This window comes from Scyliorhinus canicula, chromosome 2 (assembly GCF_902713615.1).
Source record: "Scyliorhinus canicula chromosome 2, sScyCan1.1, whole genome shotgun sequence".
NCBI classification, from domain to species: domain Eukaryota; kingdom Metazoa; phylum Chordata; class Chondrichthyes; order Carcharhiniformes; family Scyliorhinidae; genus Scyliorhinus; species Scyliorhinus canicula.
Genome location: NC_052147.1, coordinates 232,509,791 through 232,532,345, shown reverse-complemented (window position 1 = coordinate 232,532,345; position 22,555 = coordinate 232,509,791). Strand labels below are relative to the sequence as shown.

General features: G+C 43.7%; 1 protein-coding gene across 1 annotated transcript in view; it reads left to right on the top strand.

The window, feature by feature from the left end:
- heg1 (heart development protein with EGF-like domains 1) overlaps positions 1-22,555 on the top strand; it is a 155,262-nt gene that overhangs the window by 79,167 nt on the left and 53,540 nt on the right. Inside the window, exon 2 of the mRNA XM_038790297.1 lies at positions 16,156-20,313. Within this exon, the coding sequence (XP_038646225.1) occupies positions 16,156-20,313 (4,158 nt within the window). The remainder of the gene's footprint in view (positions 1-16,155; positions 20,314-22,555) is intronic.

Here is a 22,555-nt window from a genome sequence, read left to right as displayed (position 1 = left end):
TACCCGGATTGGACAGGAGGTGAACTTGGCACCCAATCAATGGCACCGAGTACCTCCAGGAGGTGCGAGCTGCCTGCCTAGTGCCAGCACTAAGGACAGGTAGCAGCCATGTTGGCACCTGTTGCTTTGTTATCGAAGAAAGAATGGGGCTCATCAGTAGGTCAGGGAGGCTAACCGATTTCTCAAGACAGCAACTGGGCCAAACCAAGGTAATTCGTATATTTCTGCAAGATTATCCAAGGGTCTGTCACAAGATGGAACCTTTCTTTGGTCCCATGGCTATTTGTTAACATGCACCAGACTTTTTGGGTTTGCCAAAATTAAAAGTGGAAATATAATTTCTCATCACACGGGCCTATAAAAAGCTCCTAAAATAGTTGAATGGGAAGTTAATTTGTAGCCAGTGAATATTCTGCCCGCCAGCCATCAACTCTTTAAAAAAAATCAAACTTCTTCTGAAGACATCTGCATCCCTTGAGGGCCTCCTGGATCGCGATTTTCAGTTCAAGCCCATACTAGGTCTCAAGGCCACTGCCATTTAAAAATCCAGTCCAACGTTTTGGTTTGTTCATCTTCATTTGTTTTATGTGTAGTACCACGTCACCATGGGCAAGTGCGCGGTCAATTCCAGCCCAGCTTGTCTTGGAATCACAAGCGAATTAACCAATAATTCATTTAAAAATACATTGGCTCTCGACTGCCCAATAATTACAGTCACCAGGTTTGTAAGTTGAAACACAATTATTGTTTATTTATAGGCAGAACAAATATAAAATATGCAGTAAAACAACTAGTTAGTGGTGAGCGGATACCGGACTTCCTCTTTAATTGCCCCAACTTCTACCCACACACATAAGACAGACAAACACAGAGGGGAGTGGAAAGGGTGGAAAAGTAATAAGGATTATGTTGAAAAAAGAAGCCCTTGCTTCAGATGGTGGATCTTTTAGTCGCCTTTGCTTCAATCCCGCTGGTTGAGCAAAGTCACTGGTTTACAGTTGGCAATGCCCTTCCTTGCAGAATCATTAATTGAAGGGCCCCACAGGTTAGAGAATGTAGGACATACAGGCAGCAGATTTCCAGAGAGTCACTTTAGTTCTTATTAAGCTGGGTCCTCAACTTAAAGGTTCATATTTAGGCCTACTTCTTTCTTGAGACACTTAATTTCATATCAAACCCCGTCTTCAGCACTTGGTTTGGTTTTAATTGTCTCCAGTCGCAAGAGAACTATTCCCAGTCTTGCTAGAGAGAGAAAAGCGCTCTTGAATTGGATTGGATTTGTTTATCGTAACGTGTACTGAGGTACAGTGAAAAGTATTGTTCTGCGTGCATCTCAGACAGATCATTCCGTACATGAAACGAAAATACATAATAGGGCAAATATAAAATACACAATGTAAATACATAGACACAGGTGAAGCATTCAGGAGTGTAGTACTACCCGGTAGAGAAGATGTGTGAAGTGTTCAGATCAGTCCACAAGAGGATTGTTTAGGAGTCTGGTAACAATGGGGAAGAAGCTGTTTTTGAGTGTGTTAGTGCGTGTTCTCAGACTTTTGTATCTCCTGCCCGATGGAAGAAGTTGGAAGAGTGAATAAGCCGGGTGGGAGGGGCCTTTGATTATGCTGCCTGCTTTCCCCAGGCAGCAGGAGGTGTAGATAGAGTCAATGGATGGGAGGCGAGTTCACATGATGGATTGGGCAGTGTTCACGACTCAATGTCATTTCTTACGGTCTTGGGCTGAGCAGTTGCCATACCAGGCTACGATGCAGCCAGATAGGATGCTTTCTATGGTGCATCTGTAAAAGCTGGTAAGAGTCAATGTGGACATGTCAATTTCCTTAGTTTCCTGAGAAAGTATAGGCGCTGTTGTGCTTTCTTGGTCGTGGCATCGATGTGGGTGGACCAGGACAGATTTTTGCACACCTAACTGGATTTCGAGAGAAAATTCATCAGACCTTTTGGAAAGAGTTGGAACTCCTCCATCTAGGCTTCAGAATCAAAGTGAAACCAACTTCAGCCTTGTGACACTGAGGCATATGTCAGTGAGATCAGAACCAATGACCACTGGTCACCGGTCAGGGCATGGATATTTGAGCCAATTCAAGAGTCACCAGCCAAGGCAATCAAAGCGAGGTATCACTGATGCTTTCCTGCTGCTGCAGTCCTCTGATCGAATTAAAGGCTCAGGCCACTTAAAAGCTGTTTTGCCTTAAAGTCACGTCCATTAATCCTCCACGGATCAAAAATGTAATAGCAAAAATGAAAAGAAAGAGGCAATGAGGGACTAAACAGGAAATAAATAGGAGGGCCCTTACAATAGTTAGCCTACCCTGAGCAACACTGCTCATACGTGATTGCGTAGAGACAGTGGACTGGTCCATATTTAAGAATCCAGCGACCAACATAAATGAGTATGTCACCACCGTCACAGATTTCATCAGCAAATGTGTGGACGACTGCGTGCCAAAGAAAGCAGTACACACGTTCCCCAACCAGAAACCATGGCTCAATCGCGAGATTGACTCCCTACTGAAGGACAGGTCTGAGGCATTCAAGGCAGACGACCCTGACCTATACAAGAAATCCAGGTACGACCTCCGCAAAGCCATCCGAGATGCCAAGAGAGAATATCAAACCAAGCTAGAGTCACAAACAGACTCTCGGCGGTTGTGGCAAGGACTAAACAACATAACGGGCTACAAAGCAAAGTCGAGCAGTATCTCTGGCAACAGCGCACCCCTCCCCGATGAAGTCAATGCATTCTATGCTCGGTTCGAGAAGGTAACCAACAATCCGCTGTCGAGTGCCCCAGCAGCCCATAATTCACCCATACCGACCATCACAGCTTCCAAAGTCAGATAGGCCTTCCTGAAAGTGAACCCTCGGAAGGCGACGGGCCCGGACGGGATCCCTGGTCATGCACTCAGAGCCTGCGCGGACCAGCTGGCAGAGGTGTCGTGGACATCTTTAACCTGTCCCTACTCCGCTTAGAGGGGTCCCCACCTGCTTCAAGAAGACCACCATCACACTGGTGCCAAAGAACCAGGCAACGTGCCTCAATGACTACCGTGCGGTGGCCCTGACTTCGGTCATAATTAAGTGCTTCGAGAGATTGATCATGAAGCACATCACCTCCATACTCCCAGAACGCCTTGATCCACTGCAAATCGCGTACCGTTGCAACCGGTCCACATCAGACGCCATTTCCCTGGCCCTACACCCATCCCTAGAGCATCTCGACAACAAGGACTCCTACATCAGACTCCTATTTATTGACTACAGCTCCGCCCTCAACACCATAATCCCAGCCAAGCTCATATCAATGCTCCAAAACCTAGGACTTGGCTCTCCACTCTGCAACTGGATCCTCGATTTTCTGACCAACAGACCACAATCGGTTAGAATGAACAACAACACCTCCTCCACAATAGTCCTCAATACCGGGCCCTGCAAGGCTGCATACTTAGACCCCCACTCTACTCCCTGTACACACATGATTGCGTGGCAAAATTTGGTTCCAATTCAATCTACATGTTTGCTAATGATACGACCACAGTGGGCCGGATCTCGAATAACGACGAGTCAGAATACAGGAGGGAGATAGAGAACCTAGTGGAGTGGTGTAGCGACAACAATCTCTCCCTCAATGCCAGCAAAACTAAAGAGCTGGTCATTGACTTCAGGAAGCAAAGTACCCCTGTCAGCATCAACGGGGCCGAGGTGGAGATGGTTAGCAGTTTCAAATTTCTAGGGGTGCACATCTCTGAAAATCTGTCCTGGTCTACCCACGTCGACGCTGCCACCAAGAAAGCACAACAGCGCCTATACTTACTCAGGAAACTAAGGAAATTCGGCATGTCCACATTAACCCTTACCAACTTTTACAAATGCACCATAGAAAGCATCCTATCGGGCTGCATCACAGCCTGGTATGGCAACTGCTCATCCCAGGACTGCAAGAATCTTCAGAGTCCTGAACACAGCCCATTCCATCACACGAACCTGCCTCCCATCCATGAACTCCATCTACCCCTCCCGCTGCCTGGGGAAAGCGGGCAGCATAATGAAAGATCCTTCCCACCCGGCTTACTCACTCTTCCAACTTCTTCCATCGGGCAGGAGATACAGAAGTCTGAGAACACGCACGAACAGACTCAAAAACAGCTTCTTGCCCGCTGTCACCAGACTCCTAAATGACCCTCTTATGGACTGATCTAATTAACACTACACCCTGTATGCTTCATCTGATGCCGGTGCTTATGTAGTTACATTGTATATCTTGTGTTGCCCTATTATGTATTTTCTTTTAATCGCCTTTTCTTCCCATGTACTTAATGATCTGCTGAGCTGCTCGCAGAAAAATACTTTTCACTGTACCTCGGTACACGTGACAATAAACAAATCCAATCCAATCCAATATTCTTAGAAGGTTCAAGTCGAAATATAGAGTACAATTTTCAATCTAAATTTGTGCACAGAACAAAGAACAAAGAACAATACAGCACAGGAACAGGCCCTTCGGACCTCCAAGCCCACGCCGATCATGCTTCCCGACTAATCTAAACCCTTCTACACTTCCGAGATCCCTCTATTCCCATCCTATTCAAGTATTTATCCAGATGGCCCTTAAATGTCACTATCGTACCCGCTTCCACCACCTCCTCAGGCAGCGAGGTCCAGGCACCCACTACCCTCGGTGTAAAAAACTTGCCTTGCACATCTACTCTAAACTTTGCCCCATGCATCTTAAACCTATGACCCCTAGTAATTGACTCTTCCACCCTGGGGAAAAAGCTTCTGACTATCCACTCTTCCCATGCCCCGCGTACCCTATCCACTCTGTCTCAACTTCCATCGTTCCAGTGAGAACAGACCGGGTTTATCTAACCTCTCCATGTAGCTAATGCACTCCAGACCACAACATCCTGGTAAACCGCTTCTGTACCCTCTCCAAAGCATCCGCATCCTTCTGGTAGTGTGGTGACCAGAATTGAACACTATATTCCAAGCATGGCCCAAAAATGGCCACAGAAGGGCCTTGATAGGCAAATAGGCACAGCGAACTGTAAATTGTGCCTGGATCTCGGCGGGAGGGCTTCGCAAGGGGAGTCCTGTCTGTTCAGTTTTAAGCTTCGCCACCCCTACCCCCAGCCTCAGAACTCACCTTTTACGGGGGGGGTTAGTTACTGCAAATTAATGGGATTCTGAAGTTAAACTTTCTACGTTGCCCCACAGCCTCCAAGGTACATCCCACAAGGTCTATGAAGTCTTGAACATCTCTGTTAGAGTCCAGCTCTATCCTACCCAGACATCTGTGTGGGTGCATCCAAGCATATTGAGGGAAGTGCGAATGGAAATTGCAAAGGCACTGTGATAATTTTCCAGTCTTCCTTAGAAACAAGGATGATGCCAGAGGACTGGGGAATTGTGAAATTTACACCCTTGTTCAAAGAGGGGTGAAAGAATAATACCAGGAACAACAGGCCAGTCAGTTAACTTCTGTGGTATGGAAATTCTGGAAACTATATTATACTCTGGAAACTATAGACACTTGCTCTTCCTGATATAAATTAAAGCCCTAGACCAAGTTGATGTGGTCATGATTTCAAAATTTGTAGATGATATGAAGATTGGAAACGTCACTGTGATGAGGATACTCTTGAAGCTTCGAAAGGACACAGACATCTTAGTGGATTGGGCAGTCAAGTGGTAGATAAAGTTCATTGCAGAGAAGTGTGAGTTGATTAATTTTGGCAGGAAGCATAATTAGAGACAGTATAAAATAAAGGGAGAAACTCTAAAGGAGATAAAGGAACAGAGGGGCCTTATCTGAGGCATTTTTAATAGGGGCATTGAGTACAAGAGTAAGGAGGTCATGCTGAACTTGTATAAGGCACTAGTTAGGCTTCATTTAGAGACTGCATCCAGTTCTGGGTACCATATTTGAAGAAGGATGTGAAGGCATTAGACAGACTACAGAGGAGATTCACAAGAATAATTCCAGATATAAAGAACTAATCTTGTGAAAGAGACCCAAGCCCGTTCATCCTCTCCTGTGGTAAACCCTGGAGTCATCCTAGTAAATCTAATTGCACCCTCTCCGGTGCTCCTGCATCATTTTAATAATACGACAACCAGAATTGTAAACAGTACTCCAGGTGTAGGCTGGAAAAGTTTAATAAAGATTAGCTTACCTTCTTTATTCATCAACTCCACCCCTTTGGAAATAAATTCTAGGGTTGGTTTACAGCCTTCTTAACCATTTATACTTCCACATCACTTTGCTCCTCTGACTCATTTAGATTCCTATCATGTTAAAATCCATTTGTCAATTGCATTATATTACTTAAAGCTTGGTCAGAACAAACTACCAGTTAGAGCACACATTTACAAACAACCTTGGCCTTCCATTGAGCGAAGTAAGATTTGTAGTCAGTACATCAGCCTTTCTTGTTTAACCTTATTTAGAGGAAAGAGATCATGGCAAACATTTGTGAAAAAAGTTTATAGTTACTCTTCATCGCCTGAAAATAACAGAGTGTAAGCTCTGGCATGTCAATCAATCGCTTCAATCTACATTATTCAATTGTGCCGAGTCGGAATCCAGAAGTGACATTTCCATTATCCTAGCAGGCACAACTAGAATGTTCTATAATGTATCTTGACGGTGTCTGTCTATCCTTATCTCCCTAACTTTCAATCCTAAACTCACCTAGAGTTCCTCTGACTCGTTTTCAAAAGAGGAAACTAAGGGCGCGATTCTCTGCTCCCCGGGCGACTCACGACACGCTGCCCTGACACCCCCCGCGATTCTCCCACCCCCTGCTCGGAAGAATCACCGCTCGCCATTTTTCACGGCGATTCTCCGGCCTGGATGGGCCGAGCGGCCTGACGTTCCCAACCGGTTCACGATGGCGGCAACCACACCTGGTCGCTGCCGTCGTGAACATGGGCGCAAATGCTCGTTTGTGGCTTGTGGGGGGCGGAGAGGAAAGTGAGCACCACGGCCGTGCTCGGGAGGGGACTGGCCCGCGATCGGTGCCCACCGATTGTCGGGCCGACGCCTCCAAGAGACACACTCTTTCCCCTCCGCCGCCCCGCAAGATCAAGCCGCCACGTCTTGCGGGGCAGCGGAGGGGAAGACGGCAACCGCGCATGCGTGGGTTGGAGCCGGCCAACCTGCGCATGCGCGGCTGACGTCACTTAGGCGACGCCATCGCGTTAATCTTGGCGCGCCGCCTTGACGCAAGCGCCAAGGCCCGGCGGCCGAGAATAACGGGGCGCCGCTCCTAGCCCCCCGGGTGGGGGTGAATAAGGTGTGAAGAGCAGTCTCCGAGGCCTTCGTGAAACTCGGCCGAGTTCACGACGGCCTTCCCGATTCATCGCGGGAGCGGAGAATTCAGTCCTAAGATTTTTGACACAACTTCCAATGCAGCTCCGTTACTCTGCAGGGGAAAGAGTATTTTCTCTTTTTTTGTGGTTTTTACCATTTTGTGCAGGTCTATAATAGGAAATTGGTGGTTTCCACATCTTGCCTCACTTTGGCAATAATTCAAATATCAGTCAATAGTTCAAATGGAATGACAACAAGTGAATTCTACCAACTTTATGTGTTCTTAGAACTAAGATTCGGATTTTGCAGCCCCACCCAACGTAAACAGATTATTTTCTGTTCTGTCCAGCCTGGGATGATTTTTGCCACGGGAAGGACCACACAAAGATCGCCCTAACTCACTAGCACATAGAGAACTGTGTCTTCTGAGAAACCAGTTAACGAATGCTCAAATCATAGGGAGTTCATAATAAAAAGCCCTCTGTTCCTGCGGTTGCTCGGAACAATGCACAAGAATTCTGTATTTATATTCCTAATTAAATTGTTATCTCCTTCTGCCTGGAGGTTTTTTGAAATAAGATAGTTAATTGAATACTGGCCATTATCACAGTTTTTTTTATGCCATCTGCTTTAACTATTTTAATTATGTAGTCCTTCAATTTATAATAATAATCATCTTTATTGTCACAAGTAGGCTTACATTAACACTGCAATGAAGTTACTGTGAAAAGCCCAGATCAGATCTGGGGCGAAATTCTCCGACCCACAGCAGGGTCGGAGAATCGCCCGGGGCTGCCAAAAATCCCGCCCCCGCCGTGGCAGAAATTCTCCGCCACCCAGGAATTGGCGGGGGCAGGAAACGCGCCGCACCGAGCAGCGAGCCCCCTGCGGCGATTCTCCGGCCCGCAATGGGCCGAAGTCGCGCCGCTGGGAGGCCTCTCCCGCCGCCGAAGTTTGAACCACCTCTGGTGGCGGCGGGATCGGGGGCGGGAGCGGGCCCCCGGGGTCCTGGGAGGGGGCATGGGCCGATCGGCCCCCGGGGGTGCCCCCACGGTGGCCAGGCCCGCGATCGGGGCCCACCAATCGGCAGGCGGGCCAGTGCCTTGGGGGCACTCTTTCCCTTCCACCGCCGCCACGGCCTCCACCATGACGGACGCGGAAGAGAATCCCCCAGCGCACATGCGCTGGTGGTGACGTCAGCGGCAGCTGCTGCTGATGTCACCACCAGCGCATGCGCGAACCGGCGAAGGCCTTTCGGCCAGCCCCGGCGCCAGGCGGCGGGCATCAAAGGCCGCTGGTGCCGGTTTTGGCGCCAGTCGGCATGGTGCCAACCGCTCCGGCGTGGGCCTAGCCCTTCAATGTGAGTGGTTGGCGCCACTCCGCTACGCCGGGACTCCCCACCCTGCTGGGTAGGGGAGAATCCCGCCCCAGATCTTTTTAAGATATGAAATCCCTGAGTTTTCCAATTCCACCCCCCCCCCCCCCACCCAGAAATGCACAATATCAATAGCTGAAAATATTGGCATATGGTTCCCTTCTTCACAATCACGCTAAACTTCATTCCCATGATGTCTAGGATTAGCTCTGCTTTTGACTTTGTTTATGTTGGTGTTTAAAAGAGGGATTGTTTTCCATCCTGTAACACGTATGAATGTGTCCGCAATTATTTAGATGTTTCTGATAAATATTTGGAAAGCGGCAGGCCTAGGAACGTGAATATGTTGTACATTCTCACGCCTATCTTGTTTTTGACAAGATGTAAAAAGTCCTTTCTTCTCTTTTTTATACCTCTTCACTTACAAATGTACTCCTCAGTGATGGAGACCATTAATCCAGGTCAGCAGAGAGTCACAGGAACCTGTGTGAAATGTCAATTAGATTTCAGGCAAGAAGATATAAGGAGTAATCTTACGTATTTGGAATCATGCCGTGAAACTTTTCCTGCTAAGGATGGATATTGGGAATGTTTACAGGGAAATCAACAGGCCCGGCCACTAAAATCCTGCAAGTCCTTCCCAATTATATCCAAGTAGGAGAACCCTGTGCTGAGAGTCCAAATTCCAAACATTAGCTTCAAACAGGACATGAATGAATCAGTAATAATTATACTTTTTCTCTCACGTTATTCAAGTACAAAATACCAAACTCTCTCCCCCCCCCCCCCAACCTAGTTTCTTGCATCTAGAATTACAGGGTGAGATATTGGTACCAGCACAGTCTTTTTCCTTATTTTACAGCGGTGACTGCACTTCAAAAAGATTTAATGGGCAGTAAAAGTGCTTTGAGGATGTGCAGTTATTGTGAAAAGCACTTTATACATGCAAGTCTTTTCCTTTTCTTTTTAAAGAGTTAGAATCGGGGGGGGGGGGGGGGGGGGGGGTGCAATTTAGTTTCATAATCTTTTATGTGAAATTCCACCACAACCACGGAAGTGCACAGGCCGAAAACAGGCATTAGAACCACTGAATGTGTAATCAGGGGCCCATTAGAATGCCGTTGCCAATTTGGGAAGAGCATGTTCTGCTCATACTCTACTCACTTTTTGTGGGTATATAGAGGCATAGAAAGCGATTATGAAAAGCTAAGTGAAGCGTTTTTCACAAACATCAATGTGGAGTCAGGAGGAGCATAATCACAGGCCGCAATCTTGCGTTCTGGTGTCTAGGTTCGGTGGTGGGTGTGGAGATGGCAGCCATTTCCACTGAGGGGGTGCAGGATGGCTGACCACATGCGGCCTTGCACAGTTCAGCTCATTACATATGTATTCGTAAGGAGCTTGCCAAATCTTGCAGCAAAGGTGGGAGGTAGCAGATACAAAGTTACTGTCCCTGCCATTACCTCATGGGATTGAAGGTCTAGGCACCATATTTAAAAGGCACCCAGTCGCTCATTCCTTGGCTGTAAACCAGGAGCTCCAGACACTACCAAGACGAGGGTGTGGCAGACCAGACAACATGTGGCACCACAATTCAGCAAAACTTCCCTGGAGATTTTCATCCAGGAGAGGTGTGAAGCAAATCAGACTCTCCAGGGCAGCAACAGAGGACGACCTGGGAAGGGATGGAAGCCGTGAGGGTATCCAACGATATAGGGATGGTGAACAATGTCTTGCTTCTTTCCTCTGTGGCTCCTGTGTTCGGCTGAGGGGGCTTCTGAGTAGGGATGGTGGGAGAGAGTTGGTCCCAGACGGTGGAGTTGGTGCTGTCTGCGGTGGAACCCTAGGGATTGAACTAATGGTGAGGGAGCAAACAGTTACCGTGAAGTGGGGAGGGAATCGGTAGTGAGATGCAGTAGGGTGGCAAATCCAGGGTGATAGTCGGGTAGCTGAAGGTTTCATGGTGGGGGTCGCATAAATGGAAAAAAGCAGGTGGCTTGTGTTATGTTCTTGTACAGAGACAATTACTGAGTCGGCGTACTAAAGAACATCTAGTTTAAGACGAGTTGATTTCATTATAGTATACCAAACCGTGGGTAGGAAATTAATGCTATCAAACTGGAACTAACACAAACACGACTGACCACAATGGTTTCTCCTCCACACTCCCTCCATGATGCAGTGCCACATGCTATTACTTGCCTGACACCTACTGGTCGGACGCTCTACATATTTACACATATACTTGTTTATGCAGATCACTACAGCTTGGATAATGAGAGGTGGGCATGGGGATGATAACGGATATAGGCTCAGAGTGGAGAGTAGGCATATGGAGGATGATAGTTATAGGTGCAAAGGTAATGGCGGACGTTCAAGGGTGTCAGAAGGAAGAGGATTGGTTTGGTGGGTCCAGTGTGTTGGGAGTTTTGATTGTTTAAAGTTGGTGGTGACAGGGGGAGAAGGTGGTCGAGCAAATTTAGAATGTGGTGCACTGTTGTCACTTTCTCTGCTGTACAATGCTGTCACACTGAAATTGCGATTCCTCAAAATGGGAAGCGAGTCTTGACATGGGATGAGAACCAAGCTCAGGAAAACGTAATTGCTAAAATGCATCTGTTATCGGGAAACTGATATTTGGCCTCCTGCCGAAATTAAATTCCTTTACCCACCTAGCTTTCCGCTGCTAGTGGGGCCAGAAGATTCCGTCCCGAGATCCACAACAATCCTGTGAGCTGTTGCCATCATACATTTGCCCCGTCCCATAAAATTCTCTCTCCCAACCCACTCCCCATGACTTACCTGTAGGCCAGCCCTGCTGAATTTTTCAATGCTCTGACTGTCATGCTCCATGTGTATGCCGGATTGATGTCTACAGCTCATTGGTTTGATGTAAATAATTTGAGACTTCAGATTGATGTCTTTGCATGTTCCAGGCGTGTTGCCCATTTTGTACCAGTTTCTGATGCAGAAATAAGTAGTCCACCAATTTAATAAACATTTTGACCCATGAACTCCGAGCCTTGGGGCATTGTTATTGGAGGGTACTCCAAAGATGCGCTTGGGAAGACCCCACCCCTGGGAGGTCCCCAGGTGAGGATTGCATGGCAATTTCCTGAGAAGCTCAAACTTCCATTGGGCAATTGCCCTGCAATGGGAATCACTCCAGGAAGTTCATGAAAATATTGTCACAGCAATTGAAGCTAGATCAGTTGTTTATTTTTAATGAGATGGATTTTTGTTAAACAATGATATATATATATTTTTAATGTTTTTATTCTCAATTTTCACATTTTCCTTCAAAATTGACACCCCACCAACAAGCAGTAAACGGTAACAGATACAAAGTCAATCCCCTTAACATCAACAACGATCCCATCCTCCCACCACCCCAACCAACGGCCCACCTGTTAATATATGCATCAAATAAAACAAACCCTCCCACGGTGGAAAAAAAAACAAAGGCGAAAAAGAGAAAGGAGTCCGGAATCGCCCATTGTCACCGTTAACCTAAAGAGTCCCCCCCACGACACTCAATGCTATCCAACCTCTAAAAGAGTAACGTAAATGACACCCAAGAGTTGTAAACCCCCCCCCCCCCCCCCCCCCCCCCCCCACTCCTCCCCTCCACTTCCTCTTGTGAAAATCCTCCCCCCCAACCTCGGTTCCTTCCCCCCAACTTTCCACCCCGGCTAGACCCCTCGGACTATGTTCTGCCAGGGGATCATCCCCCTCCCCCAATAGTTTCGCAAACATCGTGGCAAAATACTCATTCGGCCTCGGTCCTTCCACTCCTTCGGGCAGCCCCACAATCCTCAAATTTTGTCGCCTGGATCTGTTTTCCAGGTCTTCCATTTTGCCTCGCAGATCTTTGTTAATCTCTATCACCTTCCGCATCTCCTCCCCCATCGAGGTAAGTTGATCACTGTGCTGCAGTAATGTCTCTTCCACTTCCTTCAGCGCCTCGCCTTGTTCCCGCACCTCCGCCATTGCGTTCGCCACCGCCGTCCTCACCAGGGTAATCGCCTCCTCCACCAGCACTTTCAAAACCGCCCCATCTCCTTCCTCATTGCCTCCATGTGTTTTGTAAACTGTCTTCCGACTTCCACGGCCATCACCTTAGTTATTACTTCAGCCGTAAGCATTGTGGCCTCCCCTGCTGCTCCAGCCTCCATTTTCTTTACTGACCCCGCGGTGACCTTTCCACTCCCCGACGGACTTTCAGCCGCTGTCTCCCGACTTTTGCTGCCTCCGCTGCCCTTAGGACTTGGCGTTACCCCCCGACAATTCCATTCCTGAACGGGAGCCCTCCAACGCGCGGCTGCCTCCTGCCTGCCATCATCGGAGTCCCGTTAAACAATTATATTAAGGGATATTGGCCAAAGGCAGGTATATGGAGTTAGGTCACAGATCAGCCATGATCTCGTTAAATGCCGGGACAGGCTCAAGGGATTGAATGGCCTACTCGTGTTCCTATGTTCCTATGATAGCAAATATAGATTGTACGGTGTCTGTGTTCTGTTGTGTGTGAGAAATCATTAACTTAGCCACAGATGTTAAAGAAATATGAATGATCCCAAGCAGACAGTTGAGTAAGACCATTTACTTGTTATTTTTATGTCCTATATTTTACAGCATTAAAACGTATTGTTGATATTCAGATAATGTCTTGCTACTTTTGATGTACTGGGAGAGAATCAAAAGTGGCACTAGGTTTGGATAACAAGGGGATCAAGATCAAGGATTAAGTGATGTGGGGAGTGGTTTAAGATTGATCTAGAGGTTACAACAAAGATTAGGTAGCAGATCAATGATCAAGGCTGGGTAACATGCAACAAGAATACTGTAGAGTTTAGGATTCAATAATATTGAGGAATGGATCAAGATCAACAATTTTCAGTTCCAAGATCTTTAAAGTTTTACTCTATCTAATTAATGGCTTTATTATACAAGTTCATCATCATTAGCACATGTACAACAGTGTTATTTTGTTTGATAACCATGTGCAGAAATAATCTAGTTGCTATTCAATACAAGACAGTGATATTTGAATCATCATATAATATACATTCATCCATCTTAAAACCTGAAATTAAATTGACAAAATTTTACAATGGTATGAATGTAAGCACCCTTGACTTCATAGAATTTACAGTGTCGAAGGAGGCCATTCGGCCCATCGTGTCTGCACTGGCTCTTGGAAAGAGCACCCTACCCAAGCCCACACCCAGTAACCCCACCGAACACTAAAGGCAATTTTGGACACTAAAGGCAATTTAGCATGGCCAATCCACCTAACCGGCTCATCTTCCAACTGTGGGAGGAAACCGGAGCACCCGGAGGAAACCCACGCACACACGGGGAGAACGTGCAGACTCCGTACAGACAGTGACCCAAGCCAGGAATCGAACCTGGGACCCTAGAGCTGTGAAGCAATTGTGCTAACCACTGTGCTACCGTGCTGCCCACATGGTAGTGACATGATTTTTAGATATTATTTTATTAGATTTTTTCCATTTTTTCAAATAACGCTACAAACCCTCAAAACTGGCATCATAGTGCATAAATGCTTCTGCGTACATTAATTAAAAAAAATATTTTAGAGTACCCAATTATTTATTTTCCAATTAAGGGGAAATTTAGCATGGCCAATCCACCTAACCAGTACATCATTGGGTTGTGGGGGTGAAACCCATGCAGACACGGGGCGAATGTGCAAACTCCACACGGACAGTGACACAAGGCCGGGATTCGAACCCGGGTCCTCAGCCCCGTATCAGCCTCCCCGAACAGACACCGGAATGTGGCGACTAGGGGCTTTTCACAGTAACTTCATTTGAAGCCTTGTGACAATAAGCGATTTTCATTTCATTTCATTCATTTCATTTCATGTGCTGCCCTTTCTGTGGACATGAATACAGAAGAAGACAAAACAAAACCCAATGTAGTTGATTCAGCTTAATCATTAAACTTGGTGCCTCTGACTATGCTATAAAAAAATATAAACAGATAAGTTAAAGGACGGGAAGAGGACGATAAAGCCATGAAAACATGGTAATGTGATGTGCACCCTCACGTGTAGCAAGTTTAAGACGGTACTTCAGGAGGACCAAGTCAGAAATGGGATTAGGCTATTGAGTTGGATGATCAGCCATGGTCGTAATAAGTGGGAAAAAGACTTGAAGGGCCAAATGGCCTCTTCCTGCTCCTATTTTCTATGTTTCTATATTTCTGATACGGAACCTATAAATTTGAGATAGGGCACCCAAACCTTTTGGAATGCATCGGATCTTTAACAGAGTATACAAGTTAGGAACTCCATAGGGATACATTCCATGATAATGTTATGTCAATTCTGAACTGAAGGATATTTGCCGCTAATCCATGAGCAAAGGATATTCTTCGGTGCTGCAAAAGTTAGGATATTTTACCGCCTTTTTTCATGAGCATCAATAATTCTTCTATCAGGGAGCCCCAGAGTTAGGAACAAAGGATCAAATTCTAAGGCCATAATGAATATCTTCTCAACCCTTTAAATAAACCAGACCAATGGGATTTAATTTTGACACAGGGCCACACACAGTATATGTAGTCTCCCTCAACTCCCTTGCACCTTTGACACAGCAATGATATAGAGAGGCTAAACCTGTGTCTCAGGCTTGGTGTGAAATGCAGATGGTGTAATATTTTGAACTGAGTCACCTTTGTTCTGTTACAGACTGAAATCTCATTAGCATTTTCCCATATATTACCCAAGGTCTCCTCAACAATACTGGCTGTGAAGTCTTTTTCCCAAGATCTCAGTGTTTCTAATATACCCTAACAGGATCTAGAACATAAAGTGTCATAAAACTTGCTGATTAATTGCTTCGGTTTCGTAGAGATCAGGATTTCTTCCCAATGGGGAGACAGAAGCATCAAAATGCATACTGTCTTATTAAGCATAATGTCTCTTGAGTTGCAAATATTTGAAAAAGGAATATCTTGGTATAGCAAACTATTGGCACAGCTGTTCAAAAGATGACAAGGTAACACTACTAAATAGATTGCTCAGCCTTCAAATATCTATCCCTCCAGATAGCGAATCCATGATCCATAACACCTGGTGGGAAACAGGGTTGCCCTTACAGAGAGAGCGTATGTTAATTTTGATCTCCCTTTCAGCTGACAGACCAGCCTCCATGCTCTTAAGAGTGTTGATAATTGTAGGATTTCAACACTTCACAGACCCAGCCTTGAAATTGAAACATGATGTATTTATTATTGCACATTTGGCATTCTGAATATACGCCTAAAATAATATATTCTGGAGCAATTCTTCTTCTTACAAACTTAAATTACTTGACATTTTCAAATGTTACTGTTATATTATCCCACTGCCTGTGTATAAAACAAAAAGGTACATGGAATTAACCACAGTGCTTTTTTTTTTCATTGTTTTTAGGGCCTGGGAGGAGAAATCAGACAAACAGCAGCGTCACACCAGAAAGTTGGATACACGATTCTGAAAATAACAGCACATATACCTCCAGGACTAGAGAAGTGGAACTGCATATGTTAACTAATAGCACATTTATGGAAAATAGTGAAGTGTCCACTTCCTTCATACCAGTTACCAACAGTTCACAAAGTCCTTTACCGACCCTGACTTCAACATCAGAATTTGAAGAAAGTATTAGAACTGATTCTGAATCAACTAATCATTCATATTCCACAATACCTTCAAGAGATATCATATCTACAGATCTGTTTGATTCTAGAAGTCACCCTTTGCCATCACTTTTGGACAATGAGGCTTCAAGGGCAGTTGAAGAATTTAGAAGCTGGAGTCATGACAAAATGTCAAAAGGGACTGATAATCTTGAAAGGTTGTTAACTACTTCATCTGCCGTTTTTGAAGGACCTTTATATACGGAACCAAATGTTTTAAAAATGCCTTTAAATACCTTGCCAAATGTATCTAAAATATCTTTAAGTACTGAGCAGAACAATTCAGAAAGATCTTCAAGTATTTCACCAAATGATCCTGAAGTAATGAGTATTTTGCAAAATATTTCTGAGAGGTCTTTAAATAGCACGCAGAACTATATGAAATGGTCTTTAAGTACTTCACCGAACGATTCCGAAAGGTTGAGTGCTTCGCCAAATTATTTCAGAAGATCTTTAAGTACTTTGCGAAGTGATTCTAATGTATCTATAGTTCGCGCCCAAAATGGTTCTGAATGGTCAAGTACGTTGATTAATGTTTTTGAAAAATCTTCAAACTCTTCAAGTGATTCTGAAAAATCAACTACTTCACTGAATGATTTTAAAAGATCTTCAACGACTTTGCCAAATCATGCTAAAGTATCTACAGCTAGTGCTCAAAATGGTTCTGTATGGTCAAGTACATTGATTAATGTTTTTGAAAAATCCTCAAACTCTTCAAGTCATCCTGAAAAATCAACTACTTCACTGAATGATTTAAAAAAATCTTTAGGTACTTTGCCAAATTATTCCAAAATATCTACAGATAGTGCTCAAAATGGCTCTGAATGGTCAAGTACGTTGATTAATGTTTTTGAAAAATCTTCAAACTCTTCAAATGATTCTGAAAAATCAAGTACTTCACTGAATGATTTTAAAAGATATTTAACAACTTTGCCAAATGATTCAAAAGTATCTACAGATAGTGCTCATGGTTCTAAATCTTCAAGTACATTGATTAATGTTTTTGAAAATTCCTCAAACTCTTCAAGTGATTCTGAAAAATCAACTACTTCACTGAATGATTTAAAAAGATCTTTAAGTACTTTGCCAAATGATTCCAAAATATCTACAGATAGTTCTCAAAATGGTTCTGAATGGTCAAGTACATTGATTAATGTTTTTGAAAAATCTTCAAACTCTTCAAATGATTCTGAAAAATCAAGTACTTCACTGAATGATTTTAAAAGATATTTAACGACTTTGCCAAATGATTCAAAAGTATCTACAGATAGTGCTCATGGTCCTAAATCGTCAAGTACATTGATTAATGTTTTTGAAAATTCCTCAAACTCTTCAAGTGATTCTGAAAAATCAACTACTTCACTGAATGATTTTAAAAGATCTTTAAGTACTTTGCCAAATGATTCCAAAATATCTACAGATAGTGCTCAAAATGGTTCTGAATGGTCAAGTACATTGATTAATGTTTTTGAAAAATCTTCAAACTCTCCAAATGATTCTGAAAAATCAAGTACTTCACTGAATGATTTAAAAAGATATTTAACGACTTTGCCAAATGATTCAAAAGTATCTACAGATAGTGCTCATGGTTCTGAATCGTCAAGTACATTGATTAATGTTTTTGAAAATTCCTCAAACTCTTTAAGTGATTCTGAAAAATCAACTACTTCACTGAATGATTTTAAAAGATCTTTAAGTACTTTGCCAAATGATTCAAAAATATCTACAGAGAGTGCTCAAAATGGTTCTGAATGGTCAAGTACATTGATTAATGTTTTTGAAAAATCTTCAAACTTTCCAAATGATTCTAAAAAATCAAGTACTTCACTGAATGATTTAAAAAGATATTTAACGACTTTGCCAAATGATTCAAAAGTATTTACAGATAGTGCTCATGTTTCTGAATCGTCAAGTACATTGATTAATGTTTTTGAAAATTCCTCAAACTCTTCAAGTGATTCTGAAAAATCAACTACTTTACTGAATGATTTTAAAAGATCTTTAAGTACTTTGCCAAATGATTCCAAAATATCTACAGATAGTGCTCAAAATGGTTCTGAATGGTCAAGTACATTGATTAATGTTTTTGAAAAATCTTCAAACTCTCCAAATGATTCTGAAAAATCAAGTACTTCACTGAATGATTTTAAAAGATATTTAACGACTTTGCCAAATGATTCAAAAGTATCTACAGATAGTGCTCAAAATGGTTCTGAATGGTCAAGTACATTGATTAATGTTTTTGAAAAATCTTCAAACTCTTCAAATGATTCTGAAAAATCAAGTACTTCACTGAATGATTTTAAAAGGTCTTTAGGTACTTTGTCAAATGATTATAAAGTATCTACTATAAGTGCTCATAATGATTCTGTAAGTTCAAATACTTTGACAAATGATTTTGAAAGCTCTTCAAATGCTTCACCAAGTGATACTGAAAGATCTTTAAGTACTTCACCGAATTATTCAAAAAGGCCTATAAGTGCTCCATGGAATGATTCTGAAACAGTGAGTACTTCACCAAATTTTTCTGAAAGTGCTTTAAATAGTGCTCAAAATTATTCGGAAAACTCTCGAAGTACTTCACTCAATGATTCTAAACATTTGGTAAGTTCTACAACAAATAGTTCCGAAAACCCTTTAAGTACTCCATTGAGCCATTCTAAAATACTCAGTATTGCAACAAATAGTTCTGAAGAGACAATTCATTCACATTTAACATCCATACCGATGGAAATTGATGATGTTACTATTGGGTCGAATGTAGTAGGGTCACTAAGTATATCTTCCACACAGTCAGTTGATACTCAGACAAATGGTTCAAAGTCGACAAGTCGCTCCCTTTTCATCTCAGGCGCTGAAACTATAACAGCCGTCACAGCAACAAGTCATTTACTTCCCAGAATTACAGATGGTTTCTTAACCACTACTGTTCTGTCTGAAATATACAACATTGAGAACTTGATTACAACAACATTGTCTTCGATACATTCAGATTCTGAAGGCTTAGTGAATGATTTCACAGAGTTAAGTTCCAACTTTACAGCAGCTAATATTTCTGAACTAGATTTAGTTGAATCAGAAACCAAGGATTTTGTAAAAACACAAATTGCAACAACAACGCCAAGCACTACTCTGAGGAGTGTACTTCCTGAAGGAACACCAGACAATTCTAGAACTTCACTGCCTATGACAAGTGTCCATTTGTCATTTTCTACCATGGAACTACCTGTTAGAGAAGTAGAAAGAATATCCTCGGCGCCAACTGTAATAACACCTGGGTCTCAGACCAGAAGATATACTACAATTTCGCAAGTTTCATCTGTCACACCAAATCCTGCAATAATTAGTACAACAGGGACTGGATTTGCCACTGAATGGACTAATCCACCTATGTTAATGAGTACTTCAAAAGGAGTCAAAACTCCGACAACTGCTGTTATTAAGACAACTAAACAAACTAGTACAAGAACTTCAGTTAGCATGAGGTTTTTGACCAGCACACGGTCTTCAACTAGCACAAGGACCTCAACCAGCACAAGGACCTCAACCAGCACAAGGGCCTCAACCAGCACAAGGACATCAACTAGTACCAGGCCCTCAACCAGCACAAGTACCTCAACCAGCACAAGGACATCAACTAGTACCAGGCCCTCAACCAGCACAAGGACCTCAACCAGCACAAGGACATCAACCAGTACAAGGTCTCCAATTAGTACAATGATACCAACAAGCACACAAATTTCAGACATTACCACAGATATTCCAACTACTCCCACAAGGATGCTGGCAAGCACACAGCCTCCGACTACGAAAGGAAGAGTTACTTCTGAGCCAATGACTGTGATTCATGTTACAGGTACAAGTATACCTGACATCTCCAAAGCAACCACAGGTAATTTAAAATGGTGACTGTGATTTATGTGAAAATAGCATACTTAAGATTCGCATCATATACAGGCAGTGGTATATTTTGTGTTTTCCTAACCAGATCTGGTTAATCGATAATTACTGAAATTCCAGGCCGTCGTTTTGTTGGCAGATAATAATTATTTTATTAGCAGGGGGTTGGGAACCTGAATTGTAGCTCCAGTGTACAGGAGGTTGAGAGTAGTGAGGTCATGAGTAAGGCTTCAAGGTTGCAGGAGTGTACCGGCAGGTAGGAAGGTGGTTTAAAGTCTGTCTACTTCAACGCCAGGAGCATACGGAATAAGGTGGGTGAACTTACAGCATGGGTTGGTACCTGGGACTTCGATGTTGTGGCCATTTCGGAGACATGGATAGAGCAGGGACAGGAATGGTTGTTGCAGGTTCCGGGGTTTAGATATTTCAGTAAGCTCAGGGAAGGTGGTAAAAGAGGGGGACGTGTGGCATTGTTAGTCAAGGACAGTATTACGGTGGCAGAAAGGATGTTTGATGAGGACTCGTCGACTGAGGTAGTATGGGCTGAGGTTAGAAACAGGAAAGTAGAGGTCACCCTGTTGGGAGTTTTTTATAGGCCTCCGAAAAGTTCCAGAGATGTAGAGGAAAGGATTGCAAAAATGATTCTGGATATGAGCGAAAGTAACAGGGTAGTTGTTATGGGGACTTTAACTTTCCAAATATTGACTGGAGACGCTTTAGATCGAGTACTTTAGATGGGTCCGTTTTTCCCAAATGTGTGCAGGAGGGTTTCCTGACACAGTATGTAGATAGGCCAACAAGAGGCGAGGCCACATTGGATTTTGTACTGGGTAATGAACCAGGTGCTAGACTTGGAGGTAGGTGAACACTTTGGTGATAGTGACCACAATTCAGTTATGTTTACTTTAGCGATGGAAAGGGATAGGTATATACCGCAGGGCAAGAGTTATAGCTGGGGGAAAGGCAATTATGATGCGATGAGGTAAGACTTAGGATGCATAGGATGGGGAAGGAAACTGCAGGGAATGGGCAGAATTGAAATGTGGAGCCCGTTCAAGGAACAGCTACTGCGTGTCCTTGATAAGTATGAACCTGTCAGGCAGGAAGGAAGTGGTCGAGCGAGGGAACTGTGGTTTACTAAAGTAGTTGAATCACTTGTCAAGAGGAAGAAGGAGGCTTATGTAAAGATGAGACGTGAAGGTTCAGTTATGGCGCTCGAGAGTTATAAGTTAGCTAGGAAAGACCTAAAGAGAGAGCTGAGAAGAGCCAGGAGGGGACATGAGAAGTCTTTGGCAGGTAGGATCAAGGATAACCCTAAAGCTTTCTATAGATATGTCAGGAATAAAAGAATGACTAGGGTAAGAGTAGGGTCAGTCAAGGACAGTCGTGGGAACTTGTGCGTGGAGTCCGAGGAGATAGGAGAGGTGCTAAATTAATATTTTTCGTTAGTATTCACGCAGGAAAAAGACAATGTTGTCGAGAAGAATACTGAGATACAGATTCATAAGGCAGAGGTGTTAGCAATTCTGGAAAGTGTGAAAATAGATAAGTCCCCTGGGCCGGATGGGATTTACCCTAGGATTCTCTGGGAAGCTAGGGAGGAGATTGCTGAGCCTTTGGCTTTGATCTTTATGTCATCATTGTCTACAGGAATAGTGCCAGAAGACTGGAGGATAGCAAATGTTGTCCCCTTGTTCAAGAATGGGAGTAGAGACAACCCCAGTAACTATAGACCAGTGAGCCTTACTTCTGTTGTGGGCAAAGTCTTGGAAAGGTTTATAAGAGATAGGATTTATAATCATCTAGAAAGGAATAATTTGATTAAGGATAGTGAAAGGTCTGAAGATGGTTAAATTAGCTGGACAGGATGGGCTGCACCCTAGGGTTCTATAAGAGATAGCTGAGGAGATTGTGGAGGCATTGGAGGCAGGAAGGATTCCAGAGGATTGGAAAGTGGCTAATGTAACACCACTGTTTAAGAAGGGAGGGAGGCAGCAGACATGAAATTATAGGCTGGTGAGCCTGACTTCAGTCATTGGCAAGATTTTAGAGTCCATTATTAAAGATGAAATTGCCGAGTACTTGGAAGTGCATGATAAAATAGGACTGATATGTACATTACATTTTTCTTGCCCGCGCTAATTTGCTTTATTTTACAGAGAGGTTTGTTTTTTCCTTCATTTGACTAACTGTACGTACATTTTGTTGCCCTCTCTTCCTCCCCGAGCGGTCAG